At 40.3% G+C, this 22,027-nt stretch overlaps 1 protein-coding gene across 6 annotated transcripts in view; it reads left to right on the top strand.

The window, feature by feature from the left end:
- The window catches only part of ralgapa2 (Ral GTPase activating protein catalytic subunit alpha 2), a 562,522-nt gene that overhangs the window by 48,098 nt on the left and 492,397 nt on the right, over nt 1–22,027 (top strand). For 5 of the 6 annotated variants that reach the window (XR_015758519.1, XM_043696530.2, XM_043696527.2 and 2 more), the window contains exons 2-3: nt 11,379–11,489; nt 17,049–17,098. Coding sequence is in view for 4 of the 6 variants with exons in the window: in XM_043696530.2 (XP_043552465.2) it covers nt 11,379–11,489; nt 17,049–17,098 (161 nt within the window). In the remaining 2 variants the exon portion in view is untranslated. Of the gene's footprint in view, nt 1–11,378; nt 11,490–17,048; nt 17,099–22,027 lie in introns of those variants that run through there. The other variant, XM_087991613.1, reaches the window with a different exon arrangement.

Here is a 22,027-nt window from a genome sequence, read left to right as displayed (position 1 = left end):
CTCCTATTCCTACCCTCACTAGCACGTAGCACCGGGAGTAATCCAGATATTACTACTCTCAAGGACCTCCTTTTTAAATTTCTGCCTAACTCTCTGTAAGCTCCCTTCAGAATCTCAACCTTTTTCCTTCTTGTCTCGTTGGTTCCAATGTGGATAATGACCTCTTGCTGGCCCCTCTCCCCTGTGAGAACATTCTGCACCCTCTCTGAGACGTCTTTGATCCTGGCACCAGGGAAACAACACACCATTCTGCTTTTTCGCTGCTGGCCACAGAAGTGTCTTGTCTGTACCGCAAACTCGAGAATCCCCGAACACAATTGATCTCCTGGAACCCAACATACCCCTCGTTGCATTAGAACCAGAAACTTGGCTGTTTGTGCTCCGTTCCCCTGAGAACCTATCACCCCCTACACTTTCCAAAACAGCATACCTGTTGAAATGGGTATATCCACAAAAGACTCCTGCACTAGCTGCCTACTCTCTTAACTTTTCCTGGAGTTAACCCATCCATGTGACTGTATCTGGGACTTTTCCCCCTCCCTATAACTGCCATCTATCACATACTGTTGCTGTTGCAAATTTCTCATTGCTTCTAACTGTCTCTCCAACCGATCCATTCGATCTGATAAGATTCGCAGCCAGCAGCATTTATGGCAGATATTATCGCAGTTCCCCTTAAACTCTCTTTAAACTCCCACATCTGACAAGAAGTACATATCACTCTATTAAAGGCCATTTTTGCTCCTTCACAATCTACAGACCCAGAAAATAACACCATCTTATCCCTCTACAAACACTGCCCCAGGTTAAATGAATAGTTATGGCTTATATTTCAAGTTTAATCAAGAGGCTTATCTCCAAAAACCTATAATCAAGAAAGAACCTACTCTATTCACTACTGCAGATTCTCTGTAGACCGCACTTGAAACAACAACTAACTTATCTGATTCTGTGCTGTGAACTTCGCCCAACAGTTCCTCCAAGATCAGTTGTGAATTTCACTGTTTGATAACTTTCCCAGATGTCACTCCGATGTTCAGCGATACGCGAATTCAAACATCAAAGGCAGTACCTGTGCTCGCTCGCTCGCTCTCTCTCTCTCTCTCTCTCTCTCTCTCTCTCTCTCTCTCTCTCGCGCTCTCCTGCAATGACTTTACCATGTGCTTCCTTTGTCTGTTCTCCCTTTTAAAACTGCTGTTGTTTTGACTTTCTTTTCCCAAAGATATAAAACAATGCAACAGCATATGAAACAGTAATTGATGCACCTGCAATTCGAGGAAATCATCTCTAGCACCTTAAATTCCTCACAAAAGGAGCAACTGTTACAGCTAGAAATTTTTCCCGTCCTCCATCTTGGCATTGAACGTCTGACTCTGAGGACCTCGTTACAAGTTGTTCAGAATGGTGAAAATTTGTCTTATCAAGCTCAAACTTACTTTGAGTGGCAGGTCTCAATAGTAGCACACAGTGGCAGAGAAGGAAAGAAAAGGAATCCAATCCTGTACTCCAGGTCAAACTACCTCTCAGGTTATCTTATCCTGTGTGGCCAAAGAAATGCTGATGGAGAATTGGCCCGTTATTCACATGAAGGTCCATGACTAAAACTTCTCATCCTTGGTAAATGTCATTCTGGATCAAGGATAATGATAGATCCTCTTTCCTTGTGGGCAACATCAAATTAGATACCTACCAATTTGTTCAAAAAATGAAGACTATTAATTGGATCAGAATAATCAAGGCTATTAAATGCTGTTGTCTCTAATGGTTTATCAATGTAGCCTGGTACAATTTATTTCACTTTTGTTGGCACTTAACAAAGCTCGTGGAATGACTTGGCACATAATCTGTATCTAGTTACTTTTTGTGTGGGATGTTCAGACATTATAATAATAATTATTAGAATAATTCCAATGTGACCGTGAGATTCAGACACAAGCTTTGTTAAATCATTTTTGTCCACATCCCCCGCACCTCCCCCAAATGCTCTTAGATACTTGCCTAATAAGGCAGTCGATCTAATTGTGCCTTTAAAAATATTTAATTGCCTTGCCTACTCTCTGGGAAAGAGAATTCCACAGATTAACAGCCCTCTAAGAGAAGAAGAACTCTCCTCATTTTTCTTAAATGGGTGAATCCCTATTTTAAACTATGTGCCTTAATTGTATTCCTTCCCGCAAAGGAAAACATCTTTTGTACAACCATTCAGTCAAGTCCCCTCAGGATCCTGTATGCTTTAATAAGATCACCTTTTCTTTCCCCAAACTTCAATGGATACAAGCTCAATCTGTCCAACATTTCTCATAAGCTTACCCTTTCTTCCCAGGAATTAGTTGAGTCAACCTTCTTTGAACCACTTCTGATGTAATTGTATCCTCCCTCAAGTAAGGAAGCCAAAACTTCACACATTACTTTAAATGTGATCTTATCAATGATCTACACATCAAAACCTCCCTACTTTTATGTCCATACCCCTGCAATAAGTACACATATTCCATTTTCTTCCTAATCGCTTGTTGAACCTATACACTAACTTTGTGCTTTGTGTATCAATATATCCAGAGTCCTCCAAGTACTAGTGTTCTGCCATCTCTCTCTATTCAAATGATGTATTTTTAATTCTTCCTGCCAAGTTGACTTATTCACGTGTTATTGCCATCTGTCAGATTTTTGCCTCTCACTTCACTTACTTGTATCCATTTGCAGACTATGCGTCCTTCTCGTCTACGCATCTTTGTGTGATCAGTAGATTTGGTAAATACATTCATTCCTATCATCCAAGAAATTTATTCGATTTTGATTGGAGATTTGAGGCCCAAGCATTGATTCCTATGATATTCCATTTGTTACATTTTGCCAATTTGTAATGCCCGGCTTGTGCATTATCTGCTTCCTTTCGTTAGCTTATTGTCTAACTGTGCAAATATGTTTTACCTTGCACTTTTTGTGTAGTAATCTTTTGATGTAACACCTTGTTGAATGCCTTCTGGGAATCCAAGACAGCAGAACCACAGGTTCCCCTTTATCTGCGTTACTTCCTCAAATAAATTAATAAGTTAGTCAGGCATGACTTCCCTTTCACAAAATGAAGGACATGTGAAGTGGCAAGGCTGAGTGTGTGAATGGAGGTGGCAAAGATTGTGAATGGTGAAATTAGAACAATAGAGTAGAGTACGGTTGGGGTGAGTGGATATGGTGAGTCGAGATTAGGTAGATGTCAAATCACCAGGATGAAGAATATTTCAATGAAAAGCTAAAGGAGGATCTCTTAGTACTAAATGTAATTATAAGAATTGGAGAGTGCTGTATGGTAAGAGAAGCAGGAAAGGTAGAAGAAGATAAAATGCCAACAGTGTAGTATAAGAAGTTGAGGCAAAAGGTGGTGGTATCTAGAGTCATGGAGATGTACAGCATGGATCTATCGACATATGACAGGAAAACAGATGCTTCGGTCCAACTCGTCCATGCCAACCAGATTCCTAAATAAATCTAGTCCCATTTACCAGTATTTGGCCAATGTCCTGCTAAACCCTTTCTATTCTTATATCCATCCAAATGCCTTATAAATTGTTATAATTGTGCCAGCCTCCGCTACTACCTCTGGCAGCTCATTCCATGCATGCACCACCTTACAGATGCTGCCAGGTCTCCTGAGTTTTTCCAGCACTTTGTTTCTCTTTCAGATCTCCAGCACTGCCACCTTTTACATTTTGTTATGTATTGTAGTACACAAGCATTAATAATGCCAGAACATATGTACTTACACTATTCCTAACAATTCATTTTTCAAATATTGTAAAGACAGTATCTTTTTATTTGTCTGTATTTTTGATTCCTGAACTGAAATAGAGAAACGAAGAAAAGCCAATGATCATTGAAGGATTGCTACGCTTTATAAAAGCAAATAACCTGACACTCATTGTAAGTCCTCTTTACACAATTACTTGTTCAAGTAATATTAGAACCCTGGTTAACAAATGAGCTGGAGCCAAGGAATGTGTATGAATGGAGCTTTGGTTTGCAGAAAGTAGCTGATTGGTTTGTGGACCAGTTATTGATGACAAATACGTTCTCTCTGTCAACAACTGTGATTGGCTACAAGATAGCTGAATAGCTTGGGGCCATGAATGTTTTGACAGAACCAATCAGATATTTGCAGGAGAAGGAGCTGTTTTAGCTCTGCAGTAAAAAGTATTTCAAGCCTCAAAATTGCCAATTTTTATTTCCCTCCATAGTAGCTGTAACTGTGGCTCTTAACTAGTAGCTCGGAGATCTTGCATGGGTGAAATAGCCATACTAACTTCTACAAACAAGCAAACATATCTGGAAAGGAGCAGTATGTTTTGACAAGCCAAAAGGAACATTTCAGTAACCCTGGGTGACAGGGACCATTTAACCACCTGACAAGTTTTTCCGACAGCTTATAACACCCTTTTTTTCTTTGTGTCGAGGGAGAGTTTGTAAAGATGGTAGCATTTTAACTGTAGCACTATATGTCAGCAGTTATAATTGTTTATCTGGAGTTGCAATCTATTTACTTGAAATAAATAGGAATTTTTGTTGAGTACGGGTATCTGGTCTGTACTTTCTCTAGTTCAGATTCTTAAAAGACTGGTAATTGAAGAATTTTGCTTGATTTTATGAAATCTTTCAACTTCTGTGATGACTCCAGGGATAGTTGGGTTTGATTTCCAATGTGCTGCCTCCAGTGTAGGGTAACAATGTCTATTGCAGCTGGTGTGATAGAGACATACAGCACTGAAACAGACCCTTTGGTCCAACTCGGCCATGCCAACCAGATATCCCAACCCAATCTAGTCCCGCATGCTAGCATCTGGCCCATATCCCTCCAAACCTTTCTCATTCATATACCTATCAAGATGCCTATTAAATGTTGCAATTGTTCTAGCCTCCACCACTTCCTCTGGCAGCCCATTCCACGCACGCACCATCTTCTGCATGAAAAAGCTGCCCCATAGATCCCTTTTATATCTTTCCCCTCTCACCCTAAAGCTATGCCCTCCATTTCTGGACTCCCTCATCCTCGGGAAAAGACCTTGTCTATTTTCCCTGTCCATGCCTCTCATAATTTTATAAACCTTTATAAGGTCACCCCTCAGCCTCTGATGCTCGAAGGAAAACAGCCCTACCTATTCAACCTGTCCCTGTATCTCAAATCCTCCGATCTTTGCAACATCCTTGTAAATCTTTTCTAAACCTTTCAAGTTTCACAACATCTTCTGATAGGAAGGAGACCAGAATTGCACGCAATATTCCAAAAGTGGCTTAACCAATGTCCCATACAGCAGTAATGTGACCTCCCAACTCCTGTACTCAATACTCTGACCAATAAAGGAAAGCATTCCAAATGCTTTCTTCACTATCCTATCTACCTGCGATTCTACTTTCAACTGTTTACTGTTAGGGGACTGTCCAGTCTGAGGCACAGACAAATGTTTCTGTGGCCAGCTGAACAAAGAGACTTGTACAAACAGGAAATTTTGGCAAGAAGAGCTGGAGTATTTTTTTACAGGTCTTTGCAAATGTTGGTGTAAGATACCCAAAGCTGATAAAACCTAAGAACTGCTTCATGTCATTTAACAATACTGGATTATTGCTGGCTGTTCAAAACATTTTGTCTCTTTAAATTTAAAACTAAACTTGAAAAGTATACTCTAGTGATGATATGGAGATGCTGGAGTTGGACTGGGCTTGACTACTGTTTAGAGTCAGGCTTCTTCTTGGACACACAAGCATCTCCAGCAAAGACGAACACCTCAGAACCACAGTCTACCTCCAGCCTAGTGTTAACTTAAAGATGCTGCACTTCTCCAGCTTCCATCTTAAACATATTAAAACAGCCATCACCTATGGATAAGCCTTATATAGCTGCTCGGATTAGAGGGACAACAGAAATATACAGTGGAAAACTGTAATGACTTCCTCAGAAAACAGACACGCGATACAACTGATAGGGTACCCTTAGTTGTCCAGTACTTCCCTAGAGTGGAGAAATAATGCCATGTCCTTTACAACCTTCAACACATCAGTGATTATGAACACCTTGCCACGATCTTCCTTCTGCCTCTACTTCTTGCTTCAAACAATCACTGAACCTTAAACAAACCATTGTTCGCAGCAAACTACGCAGCTTTCAGGCCAACATCGACCACAATACCATATGACCTTGCCATGGCAACCTCTGCAGAACATGTCAAATCATTGACATGAATACTGCCGTCACACGTGGGAACACAACCCACCATATACATTAGAGGTACTCTTATGACTCGGCCACTGTCATCTATCTGAGATGATGGAGATGCCCTGACGCATGGTACATTGGCGAGACCATGCAGATGCAATGACATTAATGAATGGACACCAAGCAACAATCAACATATGGTGGTCCCTTTCCAGTAGGGGAACACTTCAATGGTCCAGGACATTCAGCCTCCGATCTTTGGGTGAGTGTCCTCCAATGCTGACTTCAAGATGTGCAACAACACAAAATTACAGAGCAGAGTCTGATAGTGAAGTTCTATACTCATGAGGACGGTCTCAGCCATGAATTTGAGTTCATGTCACAGTATAGGGTAACCCCACCACATTATACACGCATACGTAGACCCTCTTCCACACACAAGCATGCACAATCACACACACACAAGCATGCACACTCTTAGTGTCTCAAATGCGCTCTCTCTCTCACGCGCACACACACACACACCCTCTCTCTTTCTTTCTCTCTCTCTCCCAAGCACGCACCCTCTGTCTCTCGCATGCATGCAGCAATCCATCCTCCCTCTTGCTCACTCGCATGCATGCAGTCTCGGTCTCTCTGTCGCACGCACACGTGGGCCCTCCCGCTGTCGCTTGCTTGCATGTGCCCTTTTGCCCTCTTCTCTCTCTCTTCCTCTTCCCCCCCCCCCCCCCCCCCCCCCCCCCACATCCCCAAACTCACTCTCTCACACACCCTGGGTGGAATACTTTCACTCAAGATGGTTTTCTCTCACATAAATAGAGCCAGGACTCAGTTTAAAACTTAGACTGATTCAAAGCGTGACCTCAGATCTAAAATGCATTGTTTAGCCTGAGATATCACCTCTTGTATATTGATAAAACCTATAATTATCTATGGACAGAAACGTGAAAGGAATCTGGATTTTGCATTTTAATTAGTCTACCTCCTGACTGACTAAAGGATTCTAGAAGGGTGGCTACTTTTAACATTAACTTTTACTTATAAATACTGTGTCATATACCTCCCTTTCACATCAGTCCTGATGAAGGAGCAGTGCTGCTAAAGCTTGCAATATCAAGTTATCTTGTTGGATTATAACGTGGTATTCTTTGATTTTTGACCTTAGGAATAGTGTCATTTGGCATTCCTGTTATGCTAATGACTGGGGTGGCATGGCGCTTTAGCGGTTAGCACCGCTATCTTGCCAGGGACCCAGGTTTAATTCCACCCTTGGATGACACTGTGTGTGGAGTTTGCACATTCACCTTGTGTCTATGTGAGATTCCTTCAAGTTTCTTCTCACCGTCCAATGATGTGCAGGTTAGGCTAAATTCCTCAGTGTCCAGATGAATTAACCCTGGGAATTAGTATTACAGGGATGAAGTGGGATTTTTTGGTGGGTGAGGTGTGAACTGTTGGTGTGGACTCAATGGGCCAAATGCTTCCGCACTGTAGGAATTCTATGATTCTAATTGATGGTCAGTTTCATTGCCGATCTCCTTGTAGGTTTTACCCCCAGTGATCCTGAAATTGAAATTGCATCATTAAGTTTTGAGGGTCTGAACTGCGCTCAAGGCAGCTATCTATAGAATTACAGAAATTGCCACGGCATTCTCCCTTTGCTTGCTCCCAAGAGAAAACAATTTATCTGCACATAGCTGTATCTTGTATACCTTGAAAATAATTCTCCATTAATTCATTTTCAATTGCTGTTGCAATGTTGTCATTACTGTTTTGATAAAACTTTGCATACTGTAATAGTAAGAAAGCATGTCCTGTAGCTTTGTTTTCCTGTAGCTTGGTTATTCTGAGTGTCCACTTGTTATGGATTCAGGACTCCTGAAAAAACATCTTTCAAAATTTTGAAAGTCACTTTTTTTTTCTTTTAACCTATCTGTTGTAACGATCTCTTCATTCCTTCAGCCTGACTTCCAACCTATTCTTTCAAACTTGATTTGACCTCCCTTTTCTCTGGACTAAAATGCTTCCTGGAGTGTGTTTCTGCTTTTGTAAATCTGGTTTTTGGATCTCAGATGGTTGTCTTGGTTTTTATATCTAAGTTTGTTTTTTTAAAATACAGGTTTTGTTTGTACCTACACTGGTACTAAAGAATGGCAACTTGTACGCTTTTCACTGTAGTTCTCTAGTTCTTTACTTGAATACATGTGACAATAAAACCTAATTCTATTTCTAATTCTAGCATAACTGCACACAGTGTCCTAAGTATGATTCAGCAAATCTCCTGTGGAAATTGTGTTTTGTATATGAAACTTAGAATGCCATTTGCTTTCATAGCCATGGGTATCTTAATTCTCAATTTAACGATCTATGCATTTGCACCAGGAAGTACCTCTCTTTCCTTAATCTAAACATTCTTCTGCTTGGGGTAAATATATTTCACCTGTCCATTACCTATACGTGCACCCTTACATGCCACGCCAGTTACTACCTCTGTCTACTGGTTAATCTGTCATGGCTTTTTTGCACATTTTCTCACAACGTGCCATACCTCCTATTTGGTGCAAGCCTAAAATTTTGATGCAGTTTCCTCCTCTGTCCATTTTCAAATTGGAAGAGGTTTTATCCTAATTTCTGGGGTACGTATTGATTGGGGCACATGTTTATTTCCACTCTTCTCAATTTAATTATGTTGCTCCACATCCAAGTATTGTACTGTAGATGTATATATCACAGCTTTTGCATTAAGCTTTTTATTGATCTGTTATACATTTGAAAATCCATATCAAAACATATGGCATTCCCTTTCTCATTCACTGAATGTTTTGATTATTTCAAGTTAGTCAAACATGCTGTTCCTGTTGGGAGTTGGCATTTTAAAATACCTGTTAGTTTTACTTAATTATATGAACCTTATAAGCATAGCTACAAATTTAAGATGAACCTTTCCATTATTCTCATCCAGTTTCTTGAATAGAGTTTAATATTTTCCAACCTTCCATCCTTTGGATAATTCGTATGCACATATGAAATGATAGTGAACAAGAGAGCAGAGCATTTTTAGCTTTTACCATATGGGTGGGTGGAGAAGGTAGCAAAGAGTACAATAGGTGAATGGGGGTGGGGATGGAGGTGATATGTCAGAGGGGAGGGTGGAGCAGGTAGGTGGGAAGGTAGATTGGCAGGTAGGATAGGTCATGAAGACAGTGCTGAGCGGGAAGGTTGGAACTGAGGTAAGGTGGGGGGAGGGGAAATGAGGAAACTGGTGAAGTTGACATTGATGCCCTGAGGTTGAAGTGTTCCGAGGCGGAAGATGAGGTGTATTTCCTCTAGGCGTCGGGTGGTGAGGGAACGGCAGTGGAGGAGGTCCAGGACCTGTACGTCCTGGGAGGACATTTGGAGGACCCCACCACCAGAGATACATTTCCTTCCCCACACCTTTCCGCTTTCCGCAAAGACCATTCCCTCTGTGACTACCTGGTCAGGTCCACACCCCCTAACAAACCACCCTCCCGTCCTTGCACCCTCCCCCTGTCACTGCAGGAATTGCAAAGCCTGCGCCCACACCTCCTCCCTCACCACCATCCAAGGCCCCAAAGGAGCCTTCCACATCCATCAAAGTTTCACCTGCACATCCACCAATGTCATTTATTGTCTCTGTTGCTCCCGATGCGGTCTCCTCTATATTGGGAAGACTGGATGCCTCCTAGCAGAGCGCTTCAGAGAACATCTCTGGGACACCCTCACCAATTAACCCCGCCATCCCGTGGCCCACCATTTCAACTCCCCCTCCCACTCAGTTGAGGGCATGCAGGTCATGGGCCGCCTCCACCGCCGCTCCCTCACCACCCGACGCCTGGAGGAAGAACGCCTCATCTTCCTCCTCGGAACACTTCAACCCCAGGGCATCAATGTTGACTTCACCAGTTCCTCATTTCCCCTCCTCCCACCTTACCTCAGTTCCAGCCTTCCAGCACAGCACTGTCTTCCTGACCTGTCCTACCTGCCAATCTCCCTTCCCACCTATCTGCTCCACCCTTCCCTCTGACTTATCACCTTCATCCCCACCCCCATTGACCTATTGTACTCTTTACTACCTTCTCCCCAGCCTGTCCTCCCACCATTTATCTCTCCACCCTGGAGGCTTCCTAATTCTATTCCTGATGAAGGGCTTTTGCCTGAAACGTCGATTTTCCTGCTCCGTCGGATGCTGCCTGACCTGCTGTGCTTTTCCAGCTTTCATGAACTTGCCCAGCTCTCTCTTGGATAGTGTTGCTGTAACTCATATCTAGCATCTTCATCTGCTTAAATCACTTTTGCTGCTCTCTCCCTTGACTTTTCTAAACTTGCAACTGAAATAGCTGAATCATTTAGGATTAAATCTCGGCACAACATCGTGGGCCAAAGAGCCTGTTCTGTGCTGTACTTTTCTATGTTTTATGTGACCCTTACATTATTTTTAAAAAGAAATGAAATCTCTCTAAAATGTAATCTATGTGAATATAATGGCTATTGCAAAATTAGGTGCCAATCAGTGGTCCATATTAGAACCTTTTAAAGGTCCAAAACTGATCACTACGTTCTAAGCGAGTCTTAATGAAAGCTTTATATGACGGTCCCACTTATTTAAGTTTTGTATTTATTCATCCTTGCAGTGTACCCCAACACTCCGAATGCTTTTTCATAAACTTTGTGGAACTGGTCTTGGATTCTCCAATGTTCATGCACTGTTTCTTATGTAGGAGACTTAAGCATACAACCTGGCATTATGGGAATGTGCTTGGCATTTCAGTTTATGTACAGGTCATTCCGCTATAATGCGTGTTCTGTCAACACAAATTGGCGATAACGTGCTTGACGAATAGGGGATGCTGCATCTATAGCGCAAACTTTTAAAACGTGTATTGGCTATAATGTAATTGCGTCACCAACACTTGAACTGCTATTTTTATGTATAATTTTTATATAGCGTGGGGTCACACAAGAACACAACCATTGTGTTATAGAAGAATTACCTGTACCTAGTAATAAACCTTCTATATTAAATTTTATTTGTCAGACGTAAGCCCATTGTTCCCCTGCTATCTCACATTGATCTGCTTGTAATCTGTTTTCTCACTTAAACCTTTAATACCATCTTCTTTTGCATCCATTGACAGTATGTATTGTATTATTACAGATACTTTGGAAAGATGTGAATTGAAGCAATTCTTTGAAACCAACTACTCTCAGATTTATTTTATATTCTTTGAAAATCTATTCACACTGGAAAATAGTTTAAAACAAAAAGGTAAGAATGATTACTGAAAATTTAGTTCCCTGTTTTGTGTTTGCTTAAAAGTACTTGCATTCTGGCATGCAGTTTTCCCATAGATGTTGAATCATTTATATTTAAAATATAAATAAACCTAGTGTTTATTGTGTAAATATGTGTCAACTGTATTTATACACTCGTGACTTGCAGCAATTTGAATATTTCTGGTTCACGTTCTGAAGTTTTCTGTTTTAGCAGGCATGCCTTGTGATTTCAATGTTGTGTACACTCTTTAAGGCCATGTATGGTCTGGCAATAAATACTAGATTGGAACTTGCTGGGAAAAGAACAGAATGTTAATGTGGCATGCTATCACTAATGTGCCAATTGGCCAGTAAGTTTGAGATATGTTGTGAATCTTGAAAATGTGCTGGTTGATTTACATCATTCCATCTTTTGCTTTGCACAGATAGCATCTTGTCCTTGGCTTCCTTGTTATTTTTTAAGGAACATATTGGATTTGCACAATAATTACCCATTTAACTCACCACAAAATACTATGACAGGAATTAAGAGTATGATTAGATTTTTCATGAGTGACAATTGTTAATAAAGTGCAAATCAACTTATTGACCCAGAAATGGAGTAACTTTAAATTGTGATTTTTGTACATGTAGCAATTTTTTTATGGATTTGTGGGAAACAAATCATTTTATATTTTAAATTTTCCTTTGCGCATTTGTTCCCAGTCTCATAAAATCTTATTGGTCAAAGAGCTAGACTGTTTGTTCCAATGTTCATTAAAATTCTAGATAGCATTTTGCCCTCATCATTGTTATGGATCAGACTACATTCCCTTAAAACATATCAAGGTGTAGTCTAGACCCTAACTTTTATCATATTTCAAAGGAAATGTAAAATGCAACATTCCAGATGGATTGGTTTGGTCAAACTACTAGACTTTCAGCAAAACCTACTTCGTTCTTAGGCCACGGTTAAAATACAAGCTTAAAACGAATTAGCAGAACTTTGACTTTATTGAAATTCTTAAAGCAATATATTATTTAACTGCTACTCATTTACTGTTCCAATATAGCAGCATCTAATAAACATGGAAAGGTACATTCAACAAAACAGACTTCCCTCACTTCTCTAGTTCAGGAGAAGAAACACCAATGGAATGAATCTAGTAAAAGGGAGAGAACTCAGTTTTTGTAGCAGCAGAGAGAGAGCTATATCTTGCAGATACAACTATAAAACCACAGCTTCAACAACTGAAAGCAAAATTGAAACCTTGGGTCAGTGTGATCTCATGTTTGTTTTGTCTGCTTTTTAAAAAACTTTCCCAAACTATTCATTCTACTTTCCATGCAGCAGACACGTCAGCAATAGGTTTACAACACCCCTCTTCAAGAGAACCAGAACACCACAAATTCTTCTTAAAGACACAGATCTTTATAACACTGTTATCAGCTTCCACTTTGAGCAATTACAGAGTAAAAGTTTTCTGTCAAAAGGTGCAGGAAAATTCTCACCAAAAATGAACAACTTAAGATGTTTCGTTTCAATCTTGACAAATGTTTCATGGCCAATAGTTGTTTTACTATCATTGCTCCATTAAAACTAACATGCAGTGATACACACATTATACCACTAAGCACCTAATTTTAGAAAGCTTGGATATGGTAGCATCAATGAAGAATTGATGCTATTTCTTCTAATGCAATTTTTTTTTCCCAATGAAATATTCACAGGATAAAGATGCAATATCCTGGAAATTTCTTTTAGTTGCCTTGGATGTTTCTAAACCACATCTGTTACTGAGTGATTAAAATTGCAACATACTTTATTGGTTTTACTTTTGCTGAGCTAGTTGAACATTCTTTGTTGTAATATGTGCAAGTTTATTTCCTGCCTATGTGGAAAATATTCTGGTCCTTGATCAGATATGTTGATGAAACTTAGCTAATGAGAAACAATGGGAAATATAGGTCTAAAGTTGCTAAAGTTAGAAATTATGTATGTTTGTTTTGTATGTAGCCTCATAATTAAATGGATGGATGAATCTGTCTGGTAATTGCTTATTATATCCCAAGGTAACATATTACTTCCTTTTGAAATAGCAGTACTGATATGTTAAGGGGTGTGTGGAACCACATAGATTGACTAGTTGCCAATAGGCTGAACTGAGGAGAAAGGAAATAAATTTGAAAATCTGTACTGTAGCATGTTATAAAGACACAATTTTGTCCCACTGCTTGCATGACCAGGTTTCAACAAAACTCTTGACAATTTTTTTGAGGAGTTTATCTTTCCTGAAAACTTCCAACAGTGACCTTTTTAAAAGAATACTGTAGATGAATCCCTGCCACCACAACAAATGGATGTTGAATACCCAGCGCAGGAAAGGAATTATTCCATTCTGAGGAAAGATCACTCAACCCAAAGTATTAACTCAGATTTCTCTCCATAGATGATGGTAAACCTCCTGAGGTAGAATATAGAATGTTACAGCGCAGTACAGACCCTTCGCTTTCGATGTTGCGCCGACCTGTGGAACCAGTCTGAAGCCTATATATCCTACACTATTCCATTTTCATCCATATGTTTATCAAATGACCATTTAAATGCCCTTAAAGTTGGCAAGTCTACTACTGTTGCCCTTGATATTCTGAGTAAAGAAACTACGTCTATCTATCACCCCTCAGTTTAAAGTTGTGTCCCCTCGTGCTAGCCATCACCATCTGAGGAAAAAGGCTCTCACTGTCCACCCTGTCTAACCTTCTGACTATCTTATATGTCTCACCTCTCAACCTTCTTTTCTCTAACGAAAACAGTCTCAAGTCCCTCAGCCTTTCCCCATAAGACCTTCCCTCCATAACAGGCAACATCCTAGTAAGTCTCCTCTGAACCCTTTCCACAGCTTCTACATCCTTCCTGTAATGCATTGGCCAGACCTGTATGCAGTACTGCAATGCGGCTGCACCAGAGTTTTGTACGGCTGCACCAGAGTTTTGTGCGGCTGCACCAGAGTTTTGTGCGGCTGCACCAGAGTTTTGTGCGGCTGCACCAGAGTTTTGTACGGCTGCACCAGAGTTTTGTACGGCTGCACCAGAGTTTTGTACGGCTGCACCAGAGTTTTGTACGGCTGCACCAGAGTTTTGTACAGTTGCACCAGAGTTTTGTACAGTTTCAGCATGGCCTTGTGGCTCCGAAACTCATTCCCTCTCCCAGTAAAAGCTAACACACTGTATGCCTTCTTAACAACCCTATCAACCTGGTTGGCAACTTTGAGGGGTCTATATGCATGGACACAGAAATCTCTCTGCTCATCCACACTACCAAAAACCTTACCATTAGCCCAATACTCTTTGTTCGTTTTACTCCTTCCAAAGTGAATCACCTCACACTTTTCTCCATTAAACTCCATTTGCCAACTCTCAACCCAGCTCTGCAGCTTATCTATGTCCTTCTGTAACCTGCAACATCCTTCAGCACTATCCACAGCTCCACTGACTTTGTTATCCACAAATTTACTACCCCATCCTTCTACGCCCTTATCTAGATCATTTATAAAAGTAGCAAACAGCAAATGCCCCAAAACAGATACTTATGGCACACCACTAGTAACTGACCTCCAGAATGAACATTTCCCATCAACTACCACTCTGTGTTCTTTCAGCTAGCTAATTTCTGATCCAGATCACTAAAATTACCCTCAATCCCATGCGTCTGTATTTTGTGCAATAGCCTACAGTGGGGAACCTTATCAAACACCTTACTGAAATCCATATACACCATATCAACGGCTTTACCCTCATCCACCTGTTTGGTCACCTTCTCAAATAACTCAATAAGGTTTGTGAGGCACAACCTACCCTTCACAAAACTGTGTTGACTGTCCCTAATCAACCTATTCCTCTCTAGATGATTATAAATCCTATCTCTTATAACCTTAACGCTTTACCCACAACCAAAGTACGACTCACTGGTCTCTAATTACCAGGGCTGTCTCTGCACCCTTTCTTGAAAAGGAGGCAACATTTGCTATCCTCCTGTCTTCTGGCACTATTCCTATAGACAATGATGACATAAAGATCAAAGCCAAAGGCTCTGCAACCTCCTCCCTGGCTTCCGATAGAATCGTAGGATAAATACCATCCAGCCCAAGGGACTTATCTATTTTCATACTCTCCAGAATTGCTGACACCTCCTCCTTGTGAACCTCAACCACGTCTCGTAGTCTGTACCTCCGTATTCTCCTTGACAACATTGCCTTTTTCCAGCAATTTCTGTTTTTGTTTCTGATTTACAGCATCCACAGTTCTTTTGGGATTATCATTTGTTCATGTGTTATCAATGTGTGTATGGATCAAAACTTTGTTTCGCTACCACATCTAATTGTGAATGGTGGTGCATAATCAAATAGTTAACCACATGGGTAGAAAGGACTGTGAGTGCTGGATAAAGTTCAGTCTATGGGCCTTGCCAACATCTCATGTTTAGCACTGATGATTTCTGCTCTAGAACTAGCTGCATTTCTGGCCAAATTGTTCCTGTACAGCAACAACACTGGCAAATTACACACCAGCCTGCAACACACGCACTAGTTGGTTTTCGAAACAGTTTCTACCCTACTGTTGTTAGAATACTGAACGGACTCTCAAACGGCTGTACATGTGGTTCTGTTTTTGTCGCTGTTTACCTATTATTTACTTATCCATGCTACTTAACTCTGTGATCTGCCTATATTGCTCGCAAGACAAAGCTTTTCACTGTGCCTTGGTACACGTGACAATGAATTCAATTCAGTTCAATTCATCGATCTATCTGACAGGATTGCTCAGTATAGTTCACAAAAGCAGGACTTCAAGTTGCCAAATATCACTTCGTCAATATATATTACAGCTTCAGTCATTAGCAAAATGATCTATGATGTTGAAAGTAATGCTATCACATGACACTTATTCACCAAAATGCTGTTTACTGACATTGAGGGATTTCATTAGAGTCCTTCAGTTTTGAACTTCACCACCGTTGTTCTTTGGTGGTTAATTTGGCATCAAGATATCACTTGAGTTTTCATAAAACCCATCAATGAAAATGGAAATGGGGGGAGGGGAATCTCTTCACTGACTGGGGTCATAACTAGTGCAAACCAAACGATTACTGGAAAATCTAGATTTTGCAGAGACTGGAGCCCCTGTGCTATTGTATACAAGGAATCTATTAATTCCAAGTTTTGAAAAACTAGTTAATCATTCATGCTCCATTACAGAGTGATGTATGGCATAATTATAGCTTTATCCTTTTGTGAACTTTCCATTAATCTCCATTATGTTTATTTTATTAAATCGCTCCATCTGATCTTAATATTTTGAATTTATAATGAAAAATTATTAATACCAGGTCGTTACAAAGTGTTTGTACAACATACATACTTGGCTTTCATTTTTAAGAGCTGTCTGAACTATATCGTGGTGTTTGCTTGTCATATATGATATGTTGTTTTTCCAAAGTTCATATTACTCTTGTGCAAATTGTGTTTGAAAATACAGAAATTGCTCATTCTTCTTTCTTTTGGTCTGGATTTAGGGAATAAGTCTCAGAGGGAGGAGCTGGACTCCATTCTCTTTGTATTTGAGGTAAGTCATAATTGGCAATAAACTACAGATTCAGGAATGTTCTATGTTTGAAGTGTCTATTAATATCATTGATCTATCTGTGTCTTATCTGGCTACTAATGCTCCCCTCTCTATTCTTGTCTAAGGATGGAAGTAGCAAGTGCATACATAAGATAAATTGTAATGTGATGTAGGAATTGTATTGTAGGAAGGATACAGGGAATGACTATGAGATGGCTGTTTGGAGCTGCTTGTGGTGGAGCCCACTAGGGAACAGGCAGTTTTGGATGTCGTGGTGTGTAATGAAGCTGACTTGATAAGGGAGCTTAAGGTGAAGGAACCCTTAGGAGGCAGTGATTATAACATGATAGAATTGACTCTGGAGTTTGAGAGGAAAAAGCTGGAATCAGGTGTAACGTTGAATAAGGGTAACTACAGAGACATGAGGGAGGCGATGGGTGGAATTGACTGGGAGAGGAGCCTAGCAGGAAAGACTGTGGAACAGCGATGGCAGGAGTTTCTGAGAGCAATTCGAGAAATGCTGCAAAAAGTTATCCCGAGGAAAAGGAGGCATTGTGAAGGCAGGATGAGGCAACCATGCCTGATAAGGGAAGTAAGGGATAGCACAAAAGCAAAAGAGAAAGCATATGATGTGGCGAAGGGGATTGTGAAGCCTACAAAGACCAACAGAGGACAACTAAAAAGAAATAAGGATAGAGAAGTGTAACAATGATGCTCCTTTAACAAGGTTATGTTGTCCTTGGCTTTTCTTTCAGAGAGGTTGTAAAAATCAAAGTCTCCGAAAAGTCTACGTTGAAGGGTTTTAGGGCCAGTTTGATTATAGCTAACAGATAGTGCCTCAGGCAAAAGGCTTTTAAGTTTTTAAGAAAAACACCTGTACAATGAAAGGGGAATGGCCAGTTCTATCAGCTCAGCTTTACTCTGGTTTGATTTGGTTTTGGCAGTCTGGCTATTCACTGAAAGAAGTCAGGCAAGTTCTGAAGCTGCGAGACCCAAAGAAGCAGGTTCATGCTGGTACTGTCTCTTAGAATCTTACAGGAGAGATGTCAATGTTTGATTTTTACCTTTTGTGCCAAGAGGTGTTTATGGGGATTGTGACAAGTATTTGGAATAGCATTATTAAGTTGGGACGATCTACTAGATTTTTAGATAGGTTCAGTTATTCTGTATTCTGTTCTCTTTTTTGTGTATGTTTCATTTGGTAATCTTGTAAATAAAATCTGTTCTGTTGAAAACCAAGTGGTTTGTCCAGCAGCATCTCTCCTGGAATATCCACTTACACCTACTTAAAACAGCTAGCAAACTTCGGATCTGGGCTGCTTTCTTGAAATGTTTTGAGGGTGTTTGGCCTGGTCCATGACAGACTGGGGGCTCGTCCAGGATTTCTCCTGTTATTCATATTTGGGATTAGGGTTGTTGGTCTCTAAGACAGCGAGTGGTAGGTGTCAGTGTGTTTTAGTCTGGGTGTTCAATTTGGTTGGTTTAAATGGTGCTTGAGATAATATTGGCTCTTTCAGTCACCAAGTGTTTTCTGGGGGTGGAAGGAGTGATCTGGAGGGTTTTGCAAAAGGTGGTTAAAGCTAAGATGCCAAAATTAGCAGACAAGCTGGAGTTGGAACTGCCTCCTTCCATGAGGAATGGAGAGCTAATTACTGCAATATGTCAGCATTTAAATTTGCTGGAAATGTCATCAGAATCTTTACAGATGGCTAAAATTCAATTGCAAATGAAGCAATTTGCGTTCGGCAAAAGACAAGGAAAGGGCAACAGGAATGAAACAGTTTGAATTGCGATTAAAAGCAGAGGAAAGAGAAAAATGTGCTTTAGCAGAAGAAAAAGAAATAGAGAGAGAGAGAAGAAAGGAAGAAAGAGAGAAAGTTTGAGTTTCAGTTATTGGCACTTAAATAGTTCAAAAATTCACTTTCTGAAATAGGGAGAGTCATGTGGAAGAGTAGAGATTAAAACGACATGATTAGCAGCTGAAATGACCCGGGTTCAATTCCTGCCTCGGGCAACTGTCTGTGTGGAGTTTTCGCGTTCTCCCTATGTCTGCGTGAGTTTCCTCCGGGTACTCTGGTTTCCTCCCACAGTCCAAAAATGTGCATGTTAAGTGAATTGGCCATGCTAAATTGCCAGTAGTGTTAGGTGAAGGGGTAAGTGTAGGGCAATGGGTCTGGGAGGGTTGCTCTTCGGAGGGTCGGTGTGGACTTGTTGGGCCGAAGGGCCTGTTTCCACACTGTAAGTAATCTCATCTAATCTAATCTAATCTAATCTAATCTAATCTTAAAAAAAAGAAATCCTTGCATGGAAAGGGAAAGGTAGATCTTGAAGATTATGAGGATTACTTAGCACAGGGTAAAAAGGAAACCCTTGAAGGGGAAATAGAAATTAAAACGCTCCGGTGTTTTCATTGCAATAAAGTAGGCCACATGAAATCAGTGTCAATGGATTAGGAAACGCACTTGAAGCCAGAAGTAGAGAAACAGGATAACCCAGTGAATTTTGTTGAAGTGGTAATGGAAAGTACAGTGGAGGCTAGACAGCTGTACCAGAATGTACAAGCTAGTTGGTGGTTGATTAAAGAGGAAGTGCCAGATCATCTTAAACCATATACCTGTGAAGGTAAAGTTTATTTGCATCGGCCAGGAGCAGCAGATGAAGAGGTTACAATATTAAGAGATACAGGATCCTCTCAATCTGTTATGCTGAAAGATGAGGAAATATGTTCCCTCTGAAGGAATATTACCAGAAAAGGTGCTAGTAACGGGAATTCACGATGAGACAGGAAGTGCTATGTAGAGTGAGGTTAGAGTGTCCAGTGAAGAGTGAAAACATCATGGTCGAAGTACTGGACAAACTCTCTCCTCCAGGAATACAATTTGTCCTTGCTAATGATATAGCTGGTTCACAGATAGGAGTGCTGCCTACTGTGGTTGAAAAGCCAGTGGAAACTCGGGCAACTGAACTATTGCAGCACACGTCCTGGGATTTTTCGGGGCTGTGCGGTAATGAGGTCACAAAATCACCAGTTGAAACAGGAGAGATCAAAGAGTACAGATAAGAAAGTTGAAGTGGAATTAGCAGAGAATATGTTTGATCAGATGGTGGAGACAAACCAGGAACAGATGGATGATAAAGTAGACATCTTTAGCTCAGATAAATTAACTGACTTACATCAGAAAGATGAACACTTGAAGCGATTGTATCAAAAGGCATACACAGAAAAAGAATCCAAATGTATTCCTGAATGCTACTGTCTTAAAAGTGGTGGTTTAATGATGAGATGGAAACCATCACATACTCAGGCAGATGAGAAATGGGCAGAAGTTCATCAAGTCGTATTGTCAATGCATTATAGAATGGAGGTGTTGCGAGTGGCGCATGAGCTATCACTAGGGCATCATTTAGGAGTGAGAAAAACTCAAGCTAAAATACAAAAACATTTTTTACTGGCCTGGACCACACAAGGATGTAGTTGAATTTTGCCAGACGTGTCATACATGTTAGGTAATTGGAAAAGCACAGTCAGTAATAAAACCTGCACCTTTAATACCTATTCTTGCATTTAAGGAACCTTTTACAAGAGTCTTAATTGATTGCATACGACCCCTCCCTAAAAGTGGGAATTTGTATTTGTTAACAATAATAAATGTGTCCACTAGACTTCCAGAGGCCATTTCATTATGCAATATCACAGCTAAAAGTATTGTAGAGGAATTACTCAAATGTTTCACTAGATATGGACTACCCACAGAGATACAATCAGATCAGGGGTCAAACTTTACATCAAAATTATCCAAGAAGTTATGGATAGCTTAGGAATAAAACAATTCAAATCTACTGTGTACAATCCAGGATAGCAGTGAGTGTGAGGAAAGTGGCATCAGGCATTAAAGACCACGTTGAGGGCTTATCGTCAAGATCAACCAGATGATTGGGGTAAAAAAATTCCATTGGTGCTTTTTGTGATCAGAGATCAGCGAAATTCAGTCCATTTGAATTAGTTTTTGGGCATGAAGTGAGAGGACTGCTAAAATTGATTAAGGAGAAGTGGGTAAGTAGTCAGAATACAGAGACCACATATTGGGACTATGTGTCAATTTTTAGGGAACAATTAAATAGAGTGGAGGAGTTGGCTCGACAACATTTAAAAGTATACAATGAAATGGGAAGCAGACAAGAAATCAAAAACTTGCCATTTTGCTATCGGGGATAAGGTGTTAATGTTACTTCCAGTGATAGGTGAACTTCTAAAAGCAAGGTTTAGTGGATCCTATCAAGTCGGAAGGAAATTGAGTGAGGTGAACTATTTGATAAGGACTCCAGACAGAAAAAAAAATCTGTGTGTGTCATATATATATTTATATATATATGCTCACATATATTCTGTGTGGAGTATCGCAAAGTCAATGCAGTTACAAAGACTGATGCGTACCCGATTCCATGTTTGGAAGACTGTTGAAAAGGTGGGACAAGCAACTTATATTTCTAAGTTGGTAAAGAGTAAAGGCAATTTCAGCTTTTGTAACACCGAATGGACTGTATCAGTTTAAAGTCATGCCATTTGGTATGAAAAATGCAGCCACATTTAAGAGACTTACCAATATGGTCATTGTCAGATTACCTAACTGTGTTGTATATATCGATGACCTGGTGATTTTTAGTCACACATTAGGAACATTTGCAACATTTAACAGACTTGTTTGATCGACTTTGGAAGGCAGGCTTGGTGATTAAACTGGCTAAAAGTGAATTTGCCAAAGCCCAAGTCACGTTCCTGGGCCATGTTGTTGGACATGGATAAATGACCCCAGGTAATGCAAAACCAAAGGTAATTGGGGAGTTTCCCATACCATCAACAAAAAAGAGCAGTACTACAATTACAGGGATTGAGTGGACTTTATTGAAAATTCGTACTAAATTTTGGCA

The sequence above is a fragment of the Chiloscyllium plagiosum genome, unplaced genomic scaffold (genome assembly GCF_037043375.1).
Source record: "Chiloscyllium plagiosum isolate Xiang-an unplaced genomic scaffold, Cpla_swu_hap1 HiC_scaffold_10, whole genome shotgun sequence".
NCBI classification, from domain to species: domain Eukaryota; kingdom Metazoa; phylum Chordata; class Chondrichthyes; order Orectolobiformes; family Hemiscylliidae; genus Chiloscyllium; species Chiloscyllium plagiosum.
This window is presented reverse-complemented; position numbering and strand designations above follow the sequence as displayed.